We start from the raw sequence: 26,700 nt of genomic DNA on the forward strand, positions 1-26,700 counted from the left end.
CATTAAATGGACTTTCTAAAGATACCATTATTTTTATCATATCTTATAATTTACTATAAAAAAAATGATAAAATATGAGGAAAAATGGAAAAAAACACACTTTTTCTAACTTTGACCCCCAAAATTTGTTACATATCTAAAACCACCAAAAAACACCCATGCTAAATAGTTTCTAAATTTTGTCCTGAGTTTAGAAATACCCAACGTTTACATGTTCTTTGCTTTTTTTGCAAGTTATAGGGCCATAAATACAAGTAGCACTTTGCTATTTCCAAACCATTTTTTTCCAAAATTAGCGCTAGTTACATTAGAACACTGATATCTTTCAGGAATACCTGAATATCCCTTGACATTTATATATTTTTTTTTTAGTAGACATCCCAAAGTATTGATCTAGGCCAATTTTGGTATATTTCATACCACCATTTCACCGCCAAATGCGATCAAATACAAAAAATTGTTCACAAACTTTAGGTTTCTCACTGAAATTATTTACAAACAACTTGTGCAATTATGGCATAAATGGTTGTAAATTCTTCTCTGGGATCCCCTTTGTTCAGAAATAGCAGACATATATGGCTTTGGCGTTGCTTTTTGGTAATTAGAAGGCCGCTAAATGCCACTGCGCACCACAAGTGTATCATGCCCAGCAGTTAAGGGGTTAATTAGGGAGCTTGTAGGGTTAATTTTAGCTTTAGTGTAGTGTAGTAGACAACCCCAAGTATTGATCTAGGCACATTTTGGTATATTTCATGCCACCATTTCACCGCCAAATGCGATCAAATTAAAAAAAACGTAAAAATTTTCACAATTTTAGGTTTCTCACTGAAATAATTTACAAACAGCGTGTGCAATTATGGCACAAATGGTTGTAAATGCTTGTCTGGGATCCCCTTTGTTCAGAAATAGCAGACATATATGACTTTGGCGTTGCTTTCTGGTAATTAGAAGGCCACTAAATCCTGTTGCGCCTCACACGTGTATTATGGCTAGCAGTGAAAGGGTTAATTAGGGAGTTTGTAGTGAGCTTGCAGGGTTAATTTTAGCTTTAGTGTAGAGATCAGCCTCCCATCTGACACATCCCACCCCCTGATCCCTCCCAAACAGCTCCCTTCCCTCCCCCACCCCACAATTGTCCCCGCCATCTTAAGTACTGGCAGAAAGTCTGCCAGTACTAAAATAAAAGGGTTTTAAAAAAAAAATGAAATTTTTTTAGCATATTTACATATGCTACTGTGTAGGATCCCCCCCTTAGCCCCCAACAAAACCGCTCTCTAACCCTCCCCTCTGCCTTATTGGGGGCCATCTTGGGTACTGGCAGTTGTCTGCCAGTACCCAGTTTACAATAAAAAGTGCTTTTTTTTTCCCTTTTCTTTTTTTCTGTAGTGTAGCTTCCCCCCCCCCCCCACCCCCCACAGACAAACCCCCACCACCTTGCTGATTATTTTAATTTTCTATTTTTTTTATTTGCACATTTTCTGCAGTGTAGCGGTTCCCACCCGCTCCCTCCCCGTGCACGCGCCCGCGCGCGCCCCCAGCCACGATCCCGCCCCCCTTCACATCCACAGGGCCATCGATGGCCGCCACCCGCCTCCCGGTCCGGCTCCCACCCACCAACACAGGGAGCAACCGATCTCCGGTGCAGAGAGGGCCACAGAGTGGCTCTCTCTGCACCGGATTACTTAAAAAGGTTATTGCAGGATGCCTCCATATCGAGGCATCACTGCAATAACCGGAAAGCAGCTGGAAGCGAGCAGGATCGCTTCCAGCTGCTTTCCACACTGAGGACGTGCAGGGTACGTTCTCAGGCATTAACTGCCTTTTTTCTGAGGACGTACCCTGCACGTCCTCAGTCGTTAAGGGGTTAAGCAATTGTTTTTCAATAGTTAAAGGGACATTACACTGTAAAATTGTTTTTCCATAAATGTATTTTAAATGACTTGTTATACCAACTGCAGAGTATAAAATATTTGAGAAATTGCATTTTCGGGTTTATTTGTGTATCTGAAGTAGCTGGTTTTGTGCTTTGAAACCACAGCCTATTACAATGGGTTGAGCTTCAGGTAATATCAGATCTCATTATGTTATCACTTTCATGTACACAGACTTACTTCCTTATCTTATATTTGTCTGGAACACCAAAGCTCAATACATAGAGAGAACAATGGAAAATTATAATTTTATTACTTAACTATCATGCCCCCACTGAGGGTGTAATCTCTTCTGCTGGTTGTGTTTACTTAGGCTTTTCAATAGCATATACGCAAGTATCAAAACTTTCAGTATAGGTTGGGAAACCACAAGCTAAATCAGCTATTTCAAATGCTGAAATAGGAGTAAAGGAGCTACTTGCAACCAATTTAATACACTCTAGCAGGTAAAAAGGATCATTGGGAATAATTTAAAGGGGAGAAAGTTTTTGGGTGAACTGTCCCTTTAAACACCACCACTATTTTCCTTATTTGGAGGAGCCAATCTGGGCTTTAGTCTACACACAACAAAGCTAGCTACAGTCATAAATTTAGGATAAAAGTGAATTGTTCTGCAGTTGTTAGCAGTTAAAGCCAATTAGGAACAGATATGTAGAAGGGTTATAGCCTAGAGATTTCAGCAGGGTGCATTTCAAGGTCTGACTTAGAAATTGCGCTTCTTTTTTTTAAAGCTAAAATACATGAAAAGGAAGCAAAATAAAAGATTAAAACATACTGCAAATTTTTTTCATTACACAAAACTAAACATTTTATATAGAAATCAAAAAGGTGTTTACTGTCACTTTAATTAGAAATAATTTGGAAAAGAATCAAGGGTAGCAGACTTACAAAGACGCTTCAGTGGTTGACGCCTTGTCTCCATCTTCCAAAAACAACAAGATTCAAAACAGCCTGAGGGGAAAAAAAAAAAAAGACATTTTTTACATAGATCCAAAGCAAGTTTTTATCAGCTAAGCAGGATTCCATCTATGTACAATATTTTACAAGCTTACAATTTCTTCACTGATAAATAATATACTCCACCAGACATATTAAAGGGACAGTCAACACTTCCGTTAACATTATTTGAGATAGAAATATAAGAACCGAAGATCCGCCTGCACTATACCCCTTCTGCCATGCTGCCTTGCTTCTGTAGTAATCACTTTCGCTAACTTGTCTAATACCGGGTAAATATGGCAGCCGGACTCCCCCCACCGTTACGTAGCTGCCTTCTTCTTCAAATTATCATCAAATCAGAATCCAGTCCTCTGACAGAAACTGCAAGTGCGTGCAATTTCTGTCTGAGGACTGGATTCTGATTTGATGAGATGATCATTTGAAGAAGAAGGCAGCTACGTAACGGTGGGGGGAGTCAGGCTGCCATATTTACCTGGTATTAGACAAGTTAGCGAAAGTGATTACTACAGAAGCAAGGTCGGCATGGCAGAAGGGGTATAGTGCAGGCGGATCTTCGGTTCTTATATTTCAATCTCAAATAATGTTAACTGAAGTGTTGACTGTCCCTTTAAAAGAAAACTAGTTCCTGCAAGTTTTTTGTTTTAACTTAGTTTTTAAAGGGACAGTAAAGTTCTAATTAAACTTTCACGATTTAGGTAGAAAATTTAATGTTAAACAACTTTCCATTTAAACTTCTATAATATATCTTGGTTCATTCTCCTGGTATCCTTTGTGGAAAAGCATACCTAGAGTAGGCTCAGGAACAGCAATGCACTGCCTGAAACTAGCTAGTGGTTAGTTGCTACGCATATATGCCTCAAGTTATTGGCTCACCAGATGTGTCCAGCATGTTCCCTTTAGTGCATTGCTGCTTATGTTCCTACATAGAGAATACAAAGATAACTACTGTGCCTTTAAAGAAAGCACTTGGTTCCAAGGAGAGATAATACATTTGGAATGAGCAGATATTTTAGTGATGCTTGATGGGAAGAGTAAAATAAACATATTTAGAAAAGCCGGAGTCATGAAAAGTATAGAGAGAAAACATGTACGTTTGAAGAAAAGAAAAAAAAATCCTTTAAACAGGCTCAGCTAACTTTTATAAATCAGACTCAAGCCAAACACACTCAGGTAGTCGCACTTGTCAGTGTCCTTGACAAACATGAGACAAGACCGCACACACCATGACCGCCAGGATCATCCTCAAAAACACAGCCACACAGGCTCTGTCACTGTCAGTGGCCGCTAAAAACACAAACAACCACAATCTGCGCTAGGTTAGCCACAAAACAACCAGCCCACCGTTTTACAAAACTAGTTAGAGCCAACGTATCTCTCCCACTACAGGTGCGCTCACTTGCCTGTCTCTTCCTCAACACTCTCAGTCGGTAACGCCGAATCTCTAGTAATCTCTCGTCTCGACTATTACCTATTTCAGTCCCGCTCTCAGGTAGCTGCAATCTGAGCTACTTTAAATTTTCAATTTCAGCGGTTAATTACTGGGCATGCGCCACACACCTACAGTGACGTTCTCCTTGGTCCTTCCCCACGTTTTTTTTTACGTAATGGGAGGTATTTTCCTTCGTTTATTATTTTTCTCCCCAATTCCTCCCAATCCCAAATAAACTTTAGTAACTTTATGTGCTGCTCCTGTTACCCTGCTGGAAGAGCTTATTCATATGAGCTTGTCTAGCTAATTCCCGTGCTGCCTGTCAGTACTCTATTCGGCACTTTTTTTAGGGACATAACTTACCAAAGAAGATGTCATCTTATACCAGGATTTATATTGTATTGATCAATTAAAAATACAGCAGCGTGAGGAAACATTATTTTCTGTGTTTTAGGCTTGACTGCTTTAAAAGATATTTTTTTTAGTGTGCACTTATCTGCATATTTTTTGCTGTGGTATAATTTAACTTCACATGTTAAACTGCTTTAGTATACAAATGTATTAACTTTTGTTGTTTTATGTATATATATACATTATATATATATATATATATATATATATATATATATATATACATACATACATACAGGCGTACCTCAGAGATGTTTCAGTTCCAGACTACCGCAATAAAGCGAATATTGCAATAAAGTGAGTCACACTAATATTTTTGTTTCCCAGTGCATATAAAAGTTATATTTACACTATACTGTAGTATATCAGATGTGCAATAGCGAAAAAACTATGTACATACCTTAATTACAAAATTCTTTAAAAAATGCTAACCAGGGACTGGCTGAAACAGGTAGACTCAGGGGTCGATTTATCAAAGGCTTTGCAAGCCTTTTGACCCACTACGGCTGCAGGTTCTCACAAGAGAACCTGCATGCCGTATTTAACAAGCAGCGGTCATCAGACCGCTGCTTCCCTAATCTTTCGCCACCTCTAAAGTGGCAAAATTCAATCTCTGCGGTCTAGTCCGCCCGGGAAGATTGACAGCTCCTGCCCGCGAGTGATTGGCTGTGCGCGGGCAGAGAGCAGTATTGCATGCAAGCCCAAAATAGAGCTTGTGTGCAATGCTGAATTACACCAGGGGAATTCAGCCCGCCAGAGGCGAGCTGCGCGATCAAGGGTGCATATGTGAGCCCCTGTCCGCCTCAGCTTGATAAATCGCCCTCTTACTACTTCCGTTAGAGAGATACATGAAATGATGCTAACCACTTGGAAAAACGAGAAATTAACCCCCTCCTCCCCCCACCCCCTCCTCTAGTGGTCAGTGAACTTACTAACACAATCTCAGTCATATGAACAAAAAGAAGCAAGACAAAAGAAAAGTCAAATCTTTATTGATAAGAGAGATACAGAGTTGCTTTGTTGATATATTATACTGTATAACATTTAGCACTCAGATAGCACCTGCAGAAGGTTCAGACAAAGGACTTCAAGTCAATATGGACATTGGACAATATGACAACAGAGAATCAATAATTGTTAACAGTAGAATATCACTCTTACGATACTGTATTGTAATTTTATGATGTACGGAAGCACAATAAGTTGAATGTGAATGTATTGCATTTCTACTTCAAAATAAAAACTTTTAAAACCAAAATAATAATAAAAAAATGCTAACCATCATCTGAGCCTTCAGTGAGTTATAATCATTTTGCTGTCATGTGTATACTGTATAACCTTCAATTTGCAAAAAATGAAACGCAATAAAGCGAAGCGCATTAAAACGAGCTATGCCTGTATATTGCTTTTTTGTGAAAAGTAGACTATTTACATGACAACGGTGAGTACCCCCTCAAAAACTAAAGTTATGCTTACCTGATAAATTACTTTCTTTTACGATATGACAAGTCCACGGATTTCATCCTTACTTGTGGGATATTAACCTCCTGCTAACAGGAAGTGGCAAAGAGCACCACAGCAGAGCTGTATATATAGCCCCTCCCCTTCCCCTCCACCCTCAGTCATTCGGCCGAAGGTATAGGAAAAAGGAAAGGCTAAAAGGTGCAGAGGTGACTGAAGTTTACAAAAAATATGAAGAAAAACTGTCTTAAAAATAACAGGGTGGGCCGTAAACTCGTCATATCATAAAAGAAAGTAATTTATCAGGTAAGCATAAATTTAGTTTTCTTTTACAAAGATATGACGAGTCCACAGATTTCATCCTTACTTGTGGGAAACCAATACCAAAGCAATAGGACACGGATGAAAGGGAGGGACAAGACAGGAACCTAAACGGAAGGCACCACTGCTTGAAGAACCTTTCTCCCAAAGATAGCCTCAGAAGAAGCAAAAGTATCAAATTTGGAAAAAGTGTGCAGGGACGACCAAGCCTTACAAATCTGTTCAACAGATGCATCGTTTTTAAAAGCCCATGTGGAAGCCACAGCCCTAGTAGAATGAGCCATAATTCTTTCAGGAGGCTGCTGTCCAGCAGTCTCATATGCCAGGCGGAAGATACTTCTCAGCCAAAAAGAGGTAGCCGTAGCTTTCTGACCCCTACGCTTTCCAGAATAAACAATGAATAATGAAGATGATTGACGGAAATCCTTAGTTGCCTGTAAGTAAAACTTTAAGGCACGGACCACGTCCAAGTTATGTTACAGAAGCTCCTTCTTAGAAGAAGGATTAGGACACAAGGAAGGAACAATAATTTCCTGATTAATATTCTTATTCAAAACAACCTTAGGAAGGAACCCAGGTTCCAGTACGTAAAACCACCTTATCAGAATGAAATATGAGATAAGGAGAATCACACTGTAATGCTGAAAGCTCAGAATCTCTTTGAGCAGAAGAAATAACAACCAAAAACAGAACTTTCCAAGATAATAGTTTAATATCTATGGAATGCATAGATATCCGTATCTTGGAAGCTTGGCATTCTGACGAGATGCCATCAAATCCAATTCCAGTCTGCCCCATCTGAGAATCAATGAGGCGACTTAGAAAATCTGCTTCCCAGTTCTCTACTCCTGGGATGTAGATCGCTGACAGATGACAAGAGTGGGCCTCTGCCCAACTGATTATCTTGGATACTTCTATCATCGCTAAGGAACTCCTTGTTCCCCCCTGATGATTGACATATGCCACAGTCGTCATGTTGTCCGACTGGAATCTGATGAATTTGGCCGAAGCCAACTGAGGCCACGCCTGAAGTGCAATGAATATTGCCCTCAGTTCCAAAATATTGAATAAAAATAAGAGTATCCACTTGAGCCCAAACACCCTGAGCCTTCAGGGAATTCCAAACTGCACCCCAGCCCAGAAGGCTGGCATCTGTTGTCACTATCACCCACGAGGGTCTGCAGAAACAAGTCCCCTGGGACGGATGATCCGACGACAACCACCAAAGAAGAGAGTTTCTGGTCTCTTGATCCAGAATTATCTTTGGAAATAAATCCGCATAATCCCCATTCCACTGACCGAGCATGCATAGTTGCAGTGGTCTGAGATGAAAGCGAGCAAACGGAATGATGTCCATTGCCGCTACCATTAATCCAATTACCTCCATACACTGAGCCACTGATGGCCGAGGAATGGACAGAAGTGCTCGGCAAGTATTCAAAATCTTTGATTTTCTGACCTCCGTCAGAAATACTTTCATGGCTACCGAGTCTATCAGAGTTCCCAAGAAAGGAACCCTTGTCTGTGAAACAAGTGAACTCTTCTCTATGCTCACCTTCCAGCCGTGAGTTCTCAGAAAAGACAACACTGTGTCCGTGTGAGATTTTGTCAGATGATTTGTTGACACCTGAATCAGAATATCATCCAGATAAGGCGCCACCGCTATCCCTTGCGGTCTGAGAACCGCCAAAAGAGACCCTAGAACCTTTGTGAAGATTCTGGGTGCTGTGGCCAACCCGAAAGGAAGAGCCACGAACTGATAATGTTTGTCCAAGAAGGCAAACCTTAGAAACCGATGATGATCCTTTATAAATTTGTTTAGACACTTGAGGTCAAAAATGAGTCTGAACGTTCCCTTTTTTTTGAGGACCACAAATAGGTTTGAGTAAAACCCCTGTCAAAATTTTGGAACAGGACAGTTTACTCCCATAGTAAAAAGGTCTTTGACACAGCGTAACCGTGATATTTTTTTACTATTTCTACTGCCAAGGAATCCTGAACATCGCTTGCCCAAGCCTGAGCAAAGAAAGAAAGTCTGCCCCCTACTAGATCTGGTCCCGGATCGGGGGCCACCCCTTCATGCTGTCTTAGGACCAGCAGTGGGTTTTTGATTTGTTTAACCTTATTCCAGTTCTGATTGGGTCTCCAGACTGACTTAGATTGGAAAAAATTCCCTTCCTGCTTAGTGGAAGAAGAAGAAGCGGGAGGTCCTCCTTTAAAGTTCCGAAAGGAACGAAAATTATTCTTTTTACCCCTCATTTTAACCGACCTATCCTGAGGTAGGGCATGGCCCTTACCTCCTGTAATATCATAAATGATCTCCTTCAATTCTGGCCCAAAAAGGGTCTTACCTTTAAAGGAAATAGCTAAAAGCTTATGTTTTGATGACACATCAGCAGACCAAGATTTGAGGCATCAGTAATAAAAGAATTAGCCAGCTTAAGAGCCTTAATTCTATCTAGAATGTCATCTAATGGAGTCTCAACCTTAAGAGACTCTTCTAGAGCCTCAAACCAAAAAGCTGCTGCAGTAGTTACTGTAACAATGCAAGCCGTAGGTTGTAAAAGAAATCCCTGATTAACAAATAATTTCTTTAGTAGACCGTCTAATTTCTTATCCATAGGGTCCTTGAAAACACAACTATCCCAATGAGTATAGTAGTACGCTTAGCTAGGGAAGATATAGCTCCCTCTACCTTAGGGACCGTTTGCCATGAGTCCCGAATGGTATCTGATATAGGAAACATTTTCTTAAAATTAGGAGAGGGAGAAAACGGTATACCTGGTCTATCCCATTCCTTACTAATAATTTCCAAAATTCTCTTAGGAACCGGAAAAACATCAGTGTAAGTAGGAACTTCCAAATATTTATCCATTTTACACAATTTCTCTGGAGGCATCACAATAGGATCACAATCATCCAGGGTCGCTAAAACCTCCCTAAGCAACAGGCGGAGGTGTTCAAGCTTAAATTTAAATGACATAGCATCCGAATCTGTCTGAGACAAAACATTCCCTGAATCAGAAATGTCACCCTCAGACAGTAATTCCCTGATCCCCAACTCAGAGCACTGTGAGGGAACATCGGAAATAGCTAATAAAGCATCAGGGGATTCAGTATTTACATTAATACTTGACCTACTGCATTTACCCTGCAACACTGGTAATTTAGACAACACCTCCGTAAGGGTAGTTGACATAACTGCAGCCATCTCCTGCAGAGTAAAGGAATTAGACGCACTAGAAGTACTAGGCGTCACTTGTGTGGGCATAAAAGGTTGTGACACTTGGGGAGAATTGGATGGCATATCCTGATTCTCTTCAGACTGAGAATCATCCTTAGGCACACTTACTTTATTTAAAATATGCTTTTTACATTGTAAAGCCCTTTCAGTACAAAAGTTACACAATGTTAGAGGGAGTTGCACAATAGCTTCTAAACACATAGAACAATGAGAAACCTCAATGTCAGACATGTTAAACAGACTAGTAATACAACAAAAGTCGTTTAAACACTTATTTATAGCATAAAATAAACATTATAAAAAACTTGTACTGTGCCTTTAAGAAAAGAAAAAGTGGACAATTTTTCCAAAATACACAAAAAAACATTAAATTATTCCAAAATTTAACTTAATATCGTTGGTTAATCCAAAAATTACTGCACCCGGAAGCAAGAGCAGAAATAAGGCTTTAAAAGTACTTATATCAACATGTAGATAAAAATACACTCTGCACCTCGCCACAGCTCTGTTGTGGCGCCTACCTGCCCCCAGGGTACTTCGAATCAAGTTTCCAACCCTTCAAACCAGCTACACAGTCCAGGAGCCACCGAGTTACTGTTTGCTGCTGCTAAGCCTGAAGGAATTGCGCCAAAATAGGCTCCGCCCCTTAAGGTCAAAAGTTGGAGTAGGCCCAAATAACACCGCATGGAAATGCAGTTTTGCACTAAAGTAAAAATACACACACACAAACAACCCTCAAGCATAAAACCAATAAGTTTTAAGTGCCAAAAATAAAAAACATAAAACATCGTTTTTTATATTGTCTCCCATATCACATAATGCCCAAATATCAACTAATGATAAATATAATATAGGGACTCCAGTAACACCCCTCTTATTAAAATAGGTTTTACTGCTTACCCCATTCCCATACAGGGAAATAATGCCAGCCAGTTCTGATACACCAAGTCTCCTCAGAAAAAAATTTTTTATGCTTACCTGATAAATTTATTTCTCTTGTGGTGTATCCAGTCCACGGATTCATCCATTACTTGTGGGATATTCTCCTTCCCAACAGGAAGCTGCAAGAGGATCACCCACAGCAGAGCTGTCTATATAGCTCCTCCCCTAACTGCCACCTCCCAGTCATTCGACCGAAGACAAGCAAGAGAAAGGAGAAACTATAGGGTGCAGTGGTGACTGTAGTTTAAAAATTAAAAAAACACCTGCCTTAAAATGACAGGGCGGGCCATGGACTGGATACACCACAAGAGAAATAAATTTATCAGGTAAGCATAAATTTTGTTTTCTCTTGTAAGGTGTATCCAGTCCACGGATTCATCCATTACTTGTGGGATACCAATACCAAAGCTATAGGACACGGATGAAGGGAGGGACAAGGCAGGCGCTTAAACGGAAGGCACCACTGCCTGTAAGACCTTTCTCCCAAAAATAGCCTCCGAAGAAGCAAAAGTATCAAATTTGTAGAATTTAGAAAAAGTATGAAGCGAAGACCAAGTCGCGGCCTTACAAATCTGTTCAACAGAAGCCTCATTTTTAAAGGCCCATGTGGAAGCCACCGCTCTAGTGGAATGAGCTGTAATTCTTACAGGAGGCTGCTGGCCAGCAGTCTCATAAGCTAAGCGGATTATACTTCTTAACCAAAAAGAAAGAGAAGTTGCTGAAGCCTTTTGGCCTTTCCTCTGTCCAGAGTAGACAACAAACAATGCAGATGTTTGACGAAAATCTTTAGTAGCTTGTAAATAAAACTTTAAAGCACGAACCATGTCAAGATTGTGTAATAGACGTTCCTTCTTTGAAGAAGTATTAGGACACAGTGACGGAACAACAATCTCTTGATTGATATTCTTATTGGATACCACCTTAGGAAGAAACCCAGGTTTGGTACGCAAAACTACCTTATCTGCATGGAAGATCAGATAAGGGGAATCACACTGCAAGGCAGATAACTCTGAAACTCTTCGAGCCGAAGAGATAGCTACCAAGAACAGAACTTTCCAAGATAAAAGCTTGATATCTATGGAATGCAGAGGTTCAAACGGAACCCCTTGAAGAACTTTAAGAACTAAATTTAAACTCCATGGCGGAGCAACAGGTTTAAACACAGGCTTGATTCTAACTAAAGCCTGACAAAACGCCTGAACGTCTGAAACATCCGCCAGACGCTTGTGCAAAAGAATAGACAGAGCAGAAATCTGTCCCTTTAAGGAACTAGCTGACAATCCCTTCTCCAATCCTTCTTGGAGAAAAGACAATATCCTGGGAATCCTGACTTTACTCCATGAGTAACCCTTGGATTCACACCAATGAAGATATTTGCACCATATCTTATGATAGATTTTCCTGGTGACAGGCTTTCGAGCCTGAATTAAGGTATCAATGACCGACTCGGAAAAACCACGCTTTGACAAAATCAAGCGTTCAATCTCCAAGCAGTCAGACGCAGAGAAATTAGATTTGGATGTTTGAAGGGACCTTGAAGTAGAAGTCCAAGGTGGAAAGGATGACATGTCCACCAGATCTATCAAAATCACCGAAGCTCTCTCCTGCTTGATCTTGGCAATCAGACGAGGGAGCAGAGGAAACGGTGGAAACACATAAGCCAGGTTGAAAGACCAAGGCGCTGCTAGAGCATCTATCAGCGCTGCCTTGGGATCCCTGGACCTGAACCCGTAACAAGGAAGCTTGGCGTTCTGATGAGACGCCATGAGATCCAGTTCTGGTTTGCCCCAAAGTTGAATCAACTGTGCAAACACCTCCGGATGGAGTTCCCACTCCCCCGGATGAAAAGTCTGTCGACTTAGAAAATCCGCCTCCCAGTTCTCTACTCCTGGGATATGGATAGCTGATAGATGGCAAGAGTGAACCTCTGCCCATAGAATTATTTTTGAAACCTCCAACATTGCTAGGGAACTCCTTGTTCCCCCTTGATGGTTGATGTAAGCTACAGTCGTGATGTTGTCCGACTGAAATCTGATGAACCTGACCGCAGCTAGCTGAGGCCAAGCCTGAAGAGCATTGAATATCGCTCTTAGTTCCAGAATGTTTATCGGAAGGAGTGTCTCCTCCTGAGTCCACAAGCCCTGAGCCTTCAGGGAGTTCCAGACTGCACCCCAGCCCAGAAGGCTGGCATCTGTCATTACTATTGTCCAATCTGGCCTGCGGAAGGTCATACCCTTGGACAGATGGACCCGAGATAACCACCAGAGAAGAGAATCCCTGGTCTCTTGATCCAGATTTAGTAGAGGGGACAAATCTGTGTAATCCCCATTCCACTGACTGAGCATGCAGAGTTGCAGCGGTCTGAGATGTAGGCGGGCAAACGGCACTATGTCCATTGCCGCTACCATTAAGCCGATTACTTCCATACACTGAGCCACTGAAGGGAGAGAAGTAGAATAAAGAACACGGCAGGAATTTAGAAGTTTTGACAACCTGGCCTCTGTCAGGTAAATCTTCATTTCTACAGAATCTATCAGAGTTCCTAGGAAGGAAACTCTTGTGAGAGGGGATAGAGAACTTTTTTCTTCGTTCACTTTCCACTCATGCGACCTCAGAAATGCCAGAACAATGTCCGTGTGAGACCTGGCAACTTGAAAAGTCGACGCCTGTTTCAGAATGTCGTCTGAGTAAGGGGCTACTGCTATAGCCTGCGGCCTTAGGACCGCTAGAAGGGACCCTAGAACCTTTGTAAAGATTCTTGGTGCCGTGGCCAACCCGAAGGGAAGAGCCACAAACTGGTAGTGCCTGTATTGACCCTCCTGGATCATAGGAAGGATGGTTCGAATAGTCTCCATCTTGAAGGATGGGACTCTGAGAAATTTGTTTAAGATCTTGAGATCTAAGATTGGTCTGAATGTTCCCTCTTTCTTGGGAACAACAAACAGATTTGAATAAAAGCCCTGTCCCTGTTCCTCCTGCGGAACTGGGTGGATCACTCCCATAACTAGGAGGTCTTGAACACAATTTAAGAATGCTTCTCTCTTTATCTGGTTTGCAGATAAAAGTGAGAGATGAAATCTCCCTTTTGGGGGAGAGGTTTTGAATTCCAGAAGATAACCCTTGGACACAATTTCCAATGCCCAGGGATCCTGGACATCTCTTGCCCAAGCCAGGGCGAACAGAGAGAGTCTGCCCCCTACTAGATCCATTTCCAGATCGGGGACTGCTCCTTCATGCTGTCTTAGAGGCAGCAGCAGGCTTCTTGGCCTGTTTCCCCTTGTTCCAAGCCTGGTTAGGTCTCCAGACCGGCTTAGACTAGGCAAAAGTTCCCTCTTGTTTTGTGTTAGAGGAAGTTGAAGCTGTGCCACTCTTGAAGTTTCGAAAGGGCCGAAAACTAAACTGTTTGGTCCTTAATTTGTTGGACCTGTCTTGAGGAAGGGCGTGACCTTTTCCTCCAGTGATGTCAGAAATTATCTCCTTCAGTCCAGGCCCGAATAGGATCTGTCCTTTGAAGGGAATGTTGAGAAGTTTAGACTTTGAAGTCACGTCAGCTGACCAGGATTTAAGCCATAACGCCCTACGCGCCTGAATAACAAAACCTGAATTTTTAGCCGTTAGCTTGGTTAAATGAACAACGGCGTCAGAAACAAATGAATTGGCTAGCTTAAGGGCCCTAAGCTTGTCAATAATATCTTCCAACGGGGTTTCAACCTGTAGAGCCTCCTCTAGGGACTCAAACCAGAAAGCCGCGGCAGCAGTGACTGGGGCAATGCATGCAAGAGGCTGGAGAATAAAACCTTGTTGAATAAAAATTTTCTTAAGGTAACCCTCTAATTTTTTATCCATTGGATCTAGAAAAGCACAACTGTCCTCGACAGGGATAGTGGTACGCTTAGCTAGAGTAGAAACTGCTCCCTCCACCTTAGGGACCGTCTGCCATAAGTCCAGTGTAGTGGCGTCTATAGGAAACATCTTTTTAAAAACAGGAGGGGGAGAGAACGGTACACCTGGTCTATCCCATTCCTTAGTAATAATTTCAGAAAACCTTTTAGAGATTGGAAAAACATCATTGTAAGTAGGTACTGCATAGTATTTATCCAATCTACATAATTTCTCTGGGACTACAATAGTGTCACAGTCGTCCAGAGTTGCTAAAACCTCCCTGAGCAATACGCGGAGGTGTTCAAGCTTAAATTTAAATGTAGACATATCAGAATCAGATTGAAGTATCTTCCCTGAATCAGAAAAATCACCCACAGATTGAAGCTCCCCTGCTTCAGCTTCATTATATTGTGAGGGTGTATCAGAGATAGCTACTAAAGCGTCAGAGAGCTCTGTATTTATTCTAGTCCCAGAGCTGTCTCGCTTTCCTTGCAATCCTGGCAGTTTAGATAATACCTCTGTAAGGGTATGATTCATAACTGCCGCCATGTCTTGCAAGGTATACGCAATGGGCGCGCTAGATGTACTTGGCGTCCCCTGAGCGGGATTTATAGGATCTGACACGTGGGGAGAGTTAGACGGCATAACTTCCTCCTTGTCAATTTCTTCTGGTGATAAATTTTTTAAAGCCAGAATATGGTCTTTGTAATCTATAGTAAAATCAGTGCATTTGGTACACATTCTAAGAGGGGGTTCCACAATGGCTTCTAAACATAATGAGCAATGAGTTTCCTCTATGTCAGACATGTTTAAACAGACTAGTAATGAGACCAGCAAGCTTGGAAAACACTTTAATAACTGTGAACAAGCAAAAAATAAAAACGGTACTGTGCCTTTAAGAGTAAAAAACAATCACAGAAACTGCTAAAACAGTGAAAAAAGCAGTAAATCTTACGAAATTTTTACAGTGTGTATAATAGGCTAAAAGAGCATTGCACCCACTTGCAAATGGATGATTAACCCCTTAGTTTCAAAACCGGATCAAAAAAACGATATAAACATTTTTAAACAGTCACAACAAACTGCCACAGCTCTACTGTGGCCCTACCTGCCCAAACAACGACTTTGGAAGGCACAAAAACCCCTTAGAGAGGTCCTATATGTTCAGGGGACTCCTTCAGGGAAGCTGGATGTCTCAAGCTGCAAAAACTAATGGAAAATAGGCCCCTCCCAACCTGTACTCACAGTGAGAGGGCCTTAAAAAACTATCCCTAGGCAAAATCTAGTCAGCCATGTGGAAAAACTGGGCCCCAGAATTAAGTTTTATCACCAATATGAAATAAACGTTTATACACCTCAAGCAAACGTTATATCTATTCAGTAATGTGAGTAAATAATAAAAATATTACCCTTTACAGCAAGCATGATACCAGTCATTATTAAATCACTGTAATCAGGCTTGCCTTAAATAAATCAGGCACTGTCAGTATTTTCTAGCTTATCATCTCTCTAGAAAAATTTAAAACTGCACATACCTCAGAGCAGGAGACCCTGCACGCTATTCCCCAGCTGAAGTTACCCATCTCTTCAGTTATGTGTGAGAACAGCAATGGATCTTAGTTACAACCTGCTAAGATCATCAAAGACCACAGGCAGACTCTTCTTCAACTTTCTGCCTGAGGCTAAAATAGTACAACTCCGGTACCATTTGAAAATAACAAACTTTTGATTGAAGATAAACTACATTAATGCACCACATCTCTCTAGCTGCTTCCCTTGTCGAGAGCTGCAAGAGAATGACTGGGAGGTGGCAGTTAGGGGAGGAGCTATATAGACAGCTCTGCTGTGGGTGATCCTCTTGCAGCTTCCTGTTGGGAAGGAAAATATCCCACAAGTAATGGATGAATCCGTGGACTGGATACACCTTACAAGAGAAAAAGGCTGCACATACCTTAATGCTGCTTGTAGCATGAAACCGGTCTCCACACTGAAGATGTCTCATGGTTACCTTCAGAAGTCTTGTGGGAACCAGCGTGGATCTTAGTTACAAATGCTAAGATCATCAAACCTCAGGGCAGAAAACTTCTTCCATATCCCCCTGAGGAAAATAGTACGCACCGGTACCATTTAAAATAAAAAACTTCTTGATTGAAATAACTAAAACTAACACCTCACTTTACCATGTCTTCCTAGTATAACACAGGCAAAGAGAATGACTAAGGGTGGAGGGGCTATATATACGGCTCTGCTGTGGTGCTCTTTGTAAAAGAAATAGCAATATGTGTGTGGGTAGATATATATATGTATGTATATATACACACACACACACACGCACACTATATGGCCATGACCATCATACCTATATAAGCTTGTTAGACATCACGTTCCAAAACATGGGCATTAATTTGGAGTTGTCCTCCCCATTTGCAGCTATAACAGTGGCAACTCTTCTGGGAAGGTTTTCCACAAGACTTTGGTGTATGTGGGAATTTATGTCCATTTAGCCAAAAAAGCATTTGTGAGATCAGGCACTGATGTTGGAAAAGAATGTCCTACTCACATTCAGCATTCCAGTTTATCCCATGTGTTTAATGGGATTGAGCCACTCAAGTTCCTCCACACCAAACTCATCAAACCATGAATTCATGGAACTCACTTTGTGCACTGGGGTACAGTCATGCTGGAACAGGAAAGAGTCTTCAACAAACTGTTGTCACAAAGTTGGAAGCAAACAATTCTCTAAAATGTATTTGTATCCTGTAGCATAAAGCTGACCCTTCATTGGAAGTATGGGCTCTAGCCCAAACCCTGAAAAACAGCCCCAGACCATTATCCCTCCTACACCAAACTTTTACAGTAAGCACTATGCATTATTGTAGGTAGCGTTCCCATGTCATCCACCACATCCTGATTATTCATTCATAGGGCCAGATAGTGATGCGTGATTCATCACTCCAGAGAAGACATTTCCACTGTTCCAGAGTCCAGTCTGCTTTAAACTATTCGAGCCAACATTTGGCATTGTGCACGTTAATGTGTGTCTTGTGTACATCTGTCAACAAAATTTCAGTTTGAGAGGGCGCTGAAAAGCTATTAGGTAAAATGGCTTTTTTCAACAGTTAACTAACTTAGTATATATGTTTTATAGGCGACCCTTCTACAAGGGATTAGATAAACCTATACTTAAAATTCATATACCTGTTCACAGGTCTACCACGTTAATGGGTTACAGGAATAATAGGGGATCTGAAAAAGTTTTTGTAAACCTCTATTCAAAGTGCATACATTATTTTAATTGATCAAAAGCTTAAGTACATAAACAAATTTCACATAAAAAATTATCAATAAGAACACACAAATCATTCAACATAATTTTAAAAAGAACACACAAATCATTCAACATAAATTTTAAAAACTTTTCTAAAAAAGGCAAATGACTCAAAATTCTAAAAAACTATGGATCGATCCCAAAGTCCATTAATACTCGAAAAAACACAGTCTGAAAAAGTGGTCTAGTGCTTTTTTAAAAAAGCTTCTGACGGGGGAACTTCCGGGCGGCAGCCATGATAGGTCGCACAATAACACACTGCTCCAGCAATCTACCTACTTTTGACTAATATATCAGTCCAGATGACTCATTCCTACACTGCAATCCCAGACTCTTGACTCATACAAGCTTCTAAGTCGGATGGGCAAAAAAAATACGGTGATAGAGGCAACTGCGAGCACCCGGAGCCAACTTAAAGGTTGAGGCCTTTGACTTACCCCCCGGCAGGACACACCTGGGCCCTGTCGTTACGCAGCACACAGTGCTGAATGCTAAGTACTCAGAGAGTACTAGCGCAAAACACCCTGAAGGGAAGTTACACCTCTAACTACCAAATGGAGACTAATTATGCCGCACTATATAATCAACTTAAGGATCTTCTGGATGGGCATTTCCTACGTCTTGTGACTACTTTAGACGCTGCTCGAGACCATGATCACAACTCAGAACGGCACCTCCGTACAAATGGCCTGGAAAATAGTCTGTATGAGTCTGCTGATAAGGACAAGGAAGCGGTAACAGCAAGACAACCTGATGTGCCCCTTACAAGCAAGCGTTCTCCAAACGGCACCTACACAACAACTTGCCTAGAACGCAAAATGGAGACCGGCACAGCAACCCTACCTTGGCCTACTTACTCTTCTTCTGTCCCGCACCCGGATCCCGGGACAGTTCTGGACTTTCACTCTCTGAACGGAAAAGGGGAACAGCAAGCCGTCACTCATCGCACCACTGCGATCCTGCAACTAGAGGTGTGCATGCTAGATTATAGAAAGAGGTCACCTATTGCAACCTTCGTCACGCTTCCTGCCCGCCCCAGATTCAACCTTGTGGGGGATACCGGGTGGCGGTCAATTCCACAAGCTCTTGCCTACCAAAGTTACATGCACCTATTACATGGACCCTTATACATTAAAACAGGTGTGGGCTAGGTTCCATGAAACATATGGATGGGGATGGTGAGTAGTATGTTTGTAAAGTCCCCCATAAGGATAAAGAACTCATTCTTTAGGGACTCTTGTGAATTATACATTGGACTATGTCTGAGAATTGACTCATAATTATCTAGTACCCTGTGTGGTTAGCTTGCACTTTCTTATGTTCTGCTGAACACACACTATATAATATATTTATGCATCACTTATGCTCTTGTTATCTTTAAAATTTGCTTCTTATATATATGCCTCCAGGATGGCTACAAATATGGAAGTTAAATATTTACCTAATATACATTTTCTGAACAAGCACACATTACTCCCCTGCCGGCTGTGTCCTGTATGTTTTGGTGTTACATGAGTGAGTGAATGTGGTAGGGAAAAAAGAAAAACGTAGCTATCCCCTACATATCTAGTTCTCTGCTTGTTACAGTTATAGCAGTAATGTGCTTATTTTACTATATCTGCTGGACTGAGAAGGGACAAAGTGGGCATAGTGACACCCTTGGTATAGTTGTAACAAGAAATGGAGTCTGACTCCTTCTTTATTGCGTCATCATTACAATTTGGGGTCTTGCTGTTTGCGGCCGGGGCGGCGAGATCTTAGTACTGACCAGAAATGAGCTGGGGTCTCTTTCTTTTAGCTCCAATTCACTCTAAAAATAAAAATAGTGTCCAGTTTTATTACTTTTTATGACTTTACTACCCTGCCTTTTGCTAGCTCTCCTTACCTATACACTAAGCCTATACCGCACAGCCCACAGGGGACTATATAGCCGAAATAGAATAAAGCGCTTAGCATTGACGAGAACTGGGCTGAGGTTTAATTTTAAAATAAAATCTTATCACTTCCCTACCTTGCCCTTGGTAGCTATCCCTACTTATACACCGAGCTTGTAGTGCACGGCCCACAGGGGAATATCTAACCAAACTAGAATAAAGAGCCTTACTAACTTAATAGCCAGAGTATATCTCTTGACAATCCATGTGCAACACACAGATGTATACACTAACCGTTGATTAACACTGTGCCCTATATGAATGGTTACACTTGTGAGCCTAGCCCTATATATTCTAAGACATATTTTCTTCTTAAAATCCCTTTTTCTTTTAATTATTAAGACACTGGAACATCACTAATGGCATGAGTTATAACATACCCCTAAACTCTAGAATCCTACGGTAAACCAATTTCAAGGAAAATAAATTTGCATCTCTTCCCTAAGTAAAATATATACAGCATAAAAGACCTGAGGTTCAGTTAGTGAGGTCCACAAGTGGCCTCCTTCCCTAGAAGTACCCTTCTGCTATTACTGGTTATTGTTTTTTGCAATGAGGTCCAAGAGTGTCCTCCTACATGGTTAAGAAGGTTTAAGTTTTCTGTTGGCATGTTGCTGAATTGTTCTCTTTTTACTATTTCTTTTTGCAGCAATGGTATATATTACTTGCTTTATTTGCTAGAGGAAGCGATTAGTGATTACTACAAATGTTACTCCTACATACAACTCATACAATGTACCTTGTCACAAGCAACTGTTGAACTGTATTGTATACTGCTGTATTTCCTTGTTTGTATGCCATACCATTACCTCAATAAAAAAAAAATATAAAAAAATAAAAAATAAAAAAATAATAAAAAAAGCTTCTGACGCATTGTTCTTGTGTTCATGTTGCTTTCAGAAGCAGTTTTGAACTCTGTAAGGAGGGATGCAATAGATGATAGTTGATTTTTCTACATGCTTTGTGTTTCAACACTCTGTACCTCTGCTGAGTTTGTGTGTTCTACCACTTTGTGCCTGGGCTGTTGTTGTACTCTTGTGTGCTGGATTTTATGCACCTGTTAGCAAGCGGTTTGGCTGAAACACTTGCACTCATTAAAAAAAATCAAAAGTTGTATCTTGTACAAATATATATATTATAAATATATAAATATATCTATATATATATATATATATTTCTATTACTTTTCATAAACATATGTACATAGAAATCTAATTTTCAATATATAGAGGCCCATTTATGAATCTCCGAATGGAGCTTGAGGGCCCGTGTTTCTGGCGAGCCTGCAGGATTCAATACAGGTGTGGTGATCAAACGATCAAAATGAGGAGCACCAGGCAGGTTTCAATAAAGTAAAACGTAACTTTTATTGAACTCTTCAGCTTACATTAAAATCTTACAGACTCAAACAACATGTGAATACAGTAGATAGCGCAGCATTCTCTTGCTTACGCGTTTCGGCTACTGCCGTAATCATAGCTTCTTGTTTTGATGTGAAAGTACCTTTAATACAAGAGATCTAATTACCTGCAAGTGCTGAGGGGTAATCCTGAACCACAGGAAATTTAATCAAGAAAGTGTTTATAGTTACCTTTGGTGCTGGGACTTTGTCTATGTACTTTTCTGTTGTATTTGAGCCTGCAGGATTGCCAGAAACAGCAGATATGAATCAGCGGTCTATAGACCGCTGCTCCATAACCTGTCCGCTTGCTCTGAGCAGGCGGACAGAGATCGCTACAATTCAACCCGATCGAGTACGATCGGGTTGATTGACACCCCCCTGCTGGCGGCCAATTGGCCGCGAATCTGCAGGGGGCGGCACAAGAGCTGCTGGTGCAATGCTGAATACGGAGAGCAAATTGCTCTCTGCATTCAGCGAGGTCTGTCGAACCTGATCCGCACTGTCGGATCAGGTCCGACAGACCTTTGATAAATAGGCCTCATAATTTCTCTAAGGTTATTTTAATATTTTATTGCTTTTTTTTTTTTTTTTAATTTTTTATTTATATACAACAGTATGTATGAATAATCTCATTGTACATAAATGCATCATTGACATTGTGATAAAAAAATGAACAAAATTAGACAAAAATATGTCTGCAATCCACATAGCAGAAAAAAACATGTCATACAATTGCCAATACAGCGATATATACAAATATACAAATTATCTCATTGTACAAAATTTCATCATTGACACTGTGATAAAGGTGTACCAGATCAGACAAAAATATGTCTGCAATTAACCTAGCAAAAGAAAAAATGTCAAATGTAACAACAGATACTGTTGTGTTTTTTCATGAAAGAATTCCCACCCCCTAAATAACGAAACAAACAAAAAAAAATATATGTTATATATAAAAAAAAAAAAATTATTCATATAAAAAAAATAGTGTCGCCAGAATGTAGTGTATGAATATAATTGAATTATTTGAAGGAATGAGGGGTAGCCACGGAATTTATGGAATACTTGAATTTGGGATTCCGGCGTTATAGAATAACCCCTGTCCATTTAGCTAAGAAGGCATGCATTTTACTCTCTTCATATGTCATCGGGTCATATTGGTCGTTTATCATTTGACGGTGCATATTATCTATAAAAACTCTGATCCGAGGTGAACCTTTGATCTTCCATGTATTAAGGATCATCTGTCTAGCAACAAAGATAGCAGTGTTAATTAGATGTTTTTTTAATTGCTTTTAATGTGAGACGTGTTTTAAATGGTCATGCATTTAAAAAGTTGTTAAAGATTTCTGAGCATAATTTCGCATAAGGAGAGTTTAGCCATTTGATTTTTCAAGTTATGGTGTGATTTTGTGTGCATTGACAGCTTGCTATTCCCATGATTTTTGTCTGTAGTTCTAGTAAGGGTTAATAGCAAAACAATCAATTCAAACTGTGAGATAGTGTCACACACTTTTTGAGGGTTTTTTCTGTATTTAACACTGGATCAGCAAAATTATGATCACTGACAACTTTAAATAAAAACTTTTGACACATCAAAAGCAGTCAAAAAATAAAAGCAAGCTAATTAAGTAACAGCTTTAACAATACTGTTTAATATATGTCTTCTGAATGCTGCCATTAATAAAGTATTAAAGAAAACAATTTGACCAAAAAGCCATACCCAGGAGGATACAGTGCACTCAATCAGAGAAAACAGGCTTGGCCAGTTAAAGTTTGTAATGTGAAAATTTCTAGAGTAGGTTGAAAACTTCCCAAACTTAAAAATGTTAACTGTTCATGGTAAAGAATTGATAAAAATCAGTTGTTACCACAAGTAGTGGGTAATGTCTGCTATGGGGAGCAAAGGTCAGTATTTTAAGACAAGTTATCTGTCTCCTTAGTAAAACCTGAAAAAGGAAACTGAAGTATATAGTAATCTATGGGAAGATTGTATCTGACAGATGGTCTACTCTAGTCTGTTAGAATTTCCATGCTAAGTGACATAACTTAATTTTCAAATGTAATCCATTCCATTTGAATACACTGCAATAGCTTACCAATCGTGTGGTGCAAAAAAAAGAAAACTTTTCCTTGACTTAAAGGGAAAGTGTTCTGTAAAATAGGTTTTCTCTTAATGTGTTTTCAATAACTTGTTATACCAGATGGAGAGTATGAAACGTATGGGAAATTGCTCCTTTACATTTATTTTTGTAATAGAAATCACTGTTTTTGCTCACGAAAACAACATATTTAAATGGACAGAGCTTGCAGAAAGAGCAGACCTCATTACTCTCTCTTTCACTCCTCTCTCATATATATATATATATATATATATATATATATTCATTAAAATTATGGTGGAGATAAAAGCATGAGATTAAAATCTTCCATATTGCAAAAGTAAATCAATTATAAATTATTCCACAGGCAATTAGCACATCTAGGCAAGTATCCACGCATGCTTTTACCCAGTAAAACTCTGTTACCAATGCAAAAGAGGATTCTGGGTAAGATATGCAAATTAGATATGCAACATCTCAGCTTTTTGCTTCAAATACTGTTTTAACACACAGCGGTCCCCTTATATATATATATATATATATATATATATATATATATATATATATATATATATATATATATATATATATATATATATATATATATATATATATACACACATACACAGTAGAGCACAAATTAGCACTCCTGCTCGCGCGTTAACAAAGCTAGATGGAAGCTTTTTGCGCGTCGGGTTGTGCTCGTATTACAAGTTGTGAGTAAAAAGTTTTCGCACAAGCGCCAACCCGACGCGTGCAAAAAGCCAAACTTCAAATATAGCGAATGTGTTAACATATTCCCCCATTGACTTTTATGGAGCACAAAAACTGAAGAAAAAAAAACAACTAACTCTGTTATATTTAATCCTAAATACATATTTTTATATATATATATATATATATATATATATATATATATATATATATATATATATATATATATATATATATATACAGTATATATATATATATATATGATGTTTTTTTTCTGTAAAATATGTATCTATACTTGCATATGATTATATATATAGGTATAAATATATACAGATATATATAAAATAGCTATTGAAAATACTTAGAACATGTTCCCCTAAGTAAAGTACATTCAAATGTGAAATATTTATAGTACATACACAGTTAAACACTTTATTAAATATGAATATTGCATTAATATTTTTTTTCCAGCTACTTGACTGCAAAGGGCTCCAATGCACTTATATTTATGTCTATATATGTATTTATGTGTTTACATTTGTAAATAGGTCTGTAAATACATATATACACATATAAATACATATGTATACACATATAATAAACATATGCATAAATATACATATTTAGACGTGCTTTTTTTTCCCCTAACACCTAATTTCTTTGAGCCCTTACAACTGTTTTATACAATATTTTTTTAATACTTTTTATTTGTGTTATTATGCTGTACTGTACAATGTATTTTTGATGTTTTTTGTGCAACTTTTTAACGAAGCATAACAGTTAACCAGAGCTCTGAAGTTGCACTAACCTGACGTGCATTAAATTCAATTGTACTCAAGCGAACAAGTTTGTTTTCAACTACTTCCGACACACGCAAAGAGCCACAATATGTCCCTTATCACTTGAGCGCAACAGCACACCACTCATAATCGAAAGTGAAAGCTTTACACTATCCTTAAAAAATTGTTTGTATTGATCCTTTTAGAGACTCTAACAAACTGTGCTAGATTTATTTGTGACGAGAGACCCTGAAACAACATCTAGTATTACTGCGTCCACAGGTATGTCATAGGTATTACTTAACCAAATTATAGATAGCAATCTTAGGTAGAATGCTAAGAATTCAGAAAAGCAAATATGTGAATGCCACCTATGTAACAGAAAAAAAAGGACTTGCGAAAGAATTCTCCTTGTTTAAAACATGAGTGTTTGAGACTCTGTGTATTTTTACATATTTAAAAAGTTGCAAAATTCTTAGAGATTTACCTGATAGAAATGAAGAGTGAAAACAGAACAATACTCATGAACTTCCACAGGATTTTACAGAATATCTAAATAAAAAAGTTATTTTCATAATACAATAACAGAGCTAAAAAAATGATTTAACAAGTGACCTGATCAGTCTATGGAACAAAAATAAAACTATTAGAAATCCCATCTTTGAGTAGATTACACATCTTTTTCTGATCATAGACTCAATTGTCTACAAACACTATGAATCAGGTAAATTATAATGTGCAGTGTGTCTGTTTAGAATGTAAGCTTAGAGGTTTATCTGTCCTGTAATCTCAAGTAAAGGTGGTTTAAAGCTAACATTGGCTTGTGGACAGGGTTCTCTACCTTGTATGATTCAGGTAAACACCTTTCAGTTTTAAAAATAATGCCAAGGTAGGTGAAAGGGTGAGTCAAATTAAATGTCACTTTAATACCACGCCCCCTCAAAACGTGCCCTGGAAATGTCTGAGGAAAATGTGGTAACCAATAAATGTCAGGTACAAATAACAAATGTCATAGACATTCTATTGACATAGAAGTCTATGGGGAAAGGGAGTGAGCAAGGCCAAGCTATCCGACTTACAGATGTTAACGCGTCCGAGGCTTTCGCTTGAGCAACACCTTTTTATTTCCAACTTGTAATAGGAGCGCTATTGATTTAACTTGAGTGGTGTTGGTACTCAATAGCGCTAATATTTTTGCGCTCCACTTAATCTAGCATATAACGTATTAAAGAGACATTAAAGTGCCATAAAACATGTTGAGATCTGTGCATATCCTAAAAGGGCTAATTAAGTAAAAATAGTTTGCATATTTTTTATTTCTTTCAATTGCTGGCAAATATTTTAAAATAATTTTCAAAAATAAGCAAAATTAGTTACATAGCCATGCTGTCTGGAGTTGTTTGATCCCCCCTTATCAGTGTTTAGCATCAGAAACACAGGCATTGTATTTCAACTGAGCTCACAGCAGCGTATTTGCTTCTAGGCATGCTCCAGCAGATGAGTGTTAAAGCCTGCATTCTACCAAATCAATGGTAGATATAGATACAGCCATAGAAGGAATTGTGTGGGGGGGAGTTAGAGCTGTACAATTCGGAAACTTAAAAGAAAGGGTTAATCTGAGGCACTGCAGTATAATTTTGCAGGTAAAGTAATTAAAGTAGATATTATATTTTGTCTCTATCCCTTATACTTTTATATCCCTTTAAAGTGCTGGTTACACAACAGTAGCAGGGTTGTTACTACTCATCATGCTATTGTTTTACCCTCTTATGTATCCCCTTACAGGTGCTGATAGTTGAAGCTCTGTGTCTTTATACTGGGCAGCTCCATCAGGTATTCTTGCACTCTGTGACAGAA

The 26,700-nt window shown here is 39.4% G+C and overlaps 1 protein-coding gene across 1 annotated transcript in view; it reads right to left on the minus strand.

The window, feature by feature from the left end:
- The window catches only part of LOC128649527 (anillin), a 474,010-nt gene extending 469,642 nt beyond the window's left edge, over positions 1 to 4,368 (minus strand). The window contains exons 1-2 of the mRNA XM_053702862.1: positions 4,360 to 4,368; positions 2,820 to 2,882 (exon numbers count right to left, since the gene is read on the minus strand). Of these exons, the coding sequence (XP_053558837.1) occupies positions 2,820 to 2,853 (34 nt within the window). The 5' untranslated portion in view covers positions 2,854 to 2,882; positions 4,360 to 4,368. The remainder of the gene's footprint in view (positions 1 to 2,819; positions 2,883 to 4,359) is intronic.
- Between the last annotated feature and the right edge of the window lie 22,332 nt (positions 4,369 to 26,700).

Source organism: Bombina bombina, chromosome 1, assembly GCF_027579735.1.
Source record: "Bombina bombina isolate aBomBom1 chromosome 1, aBomBom1.pri, whole genome shotgun sequence".
Lineage (NCBI taxonomy): Eukaryota > Metazoa > Chordata > Amphibia > Anura > Bombinatoridae > Bombina > Bombina bombina.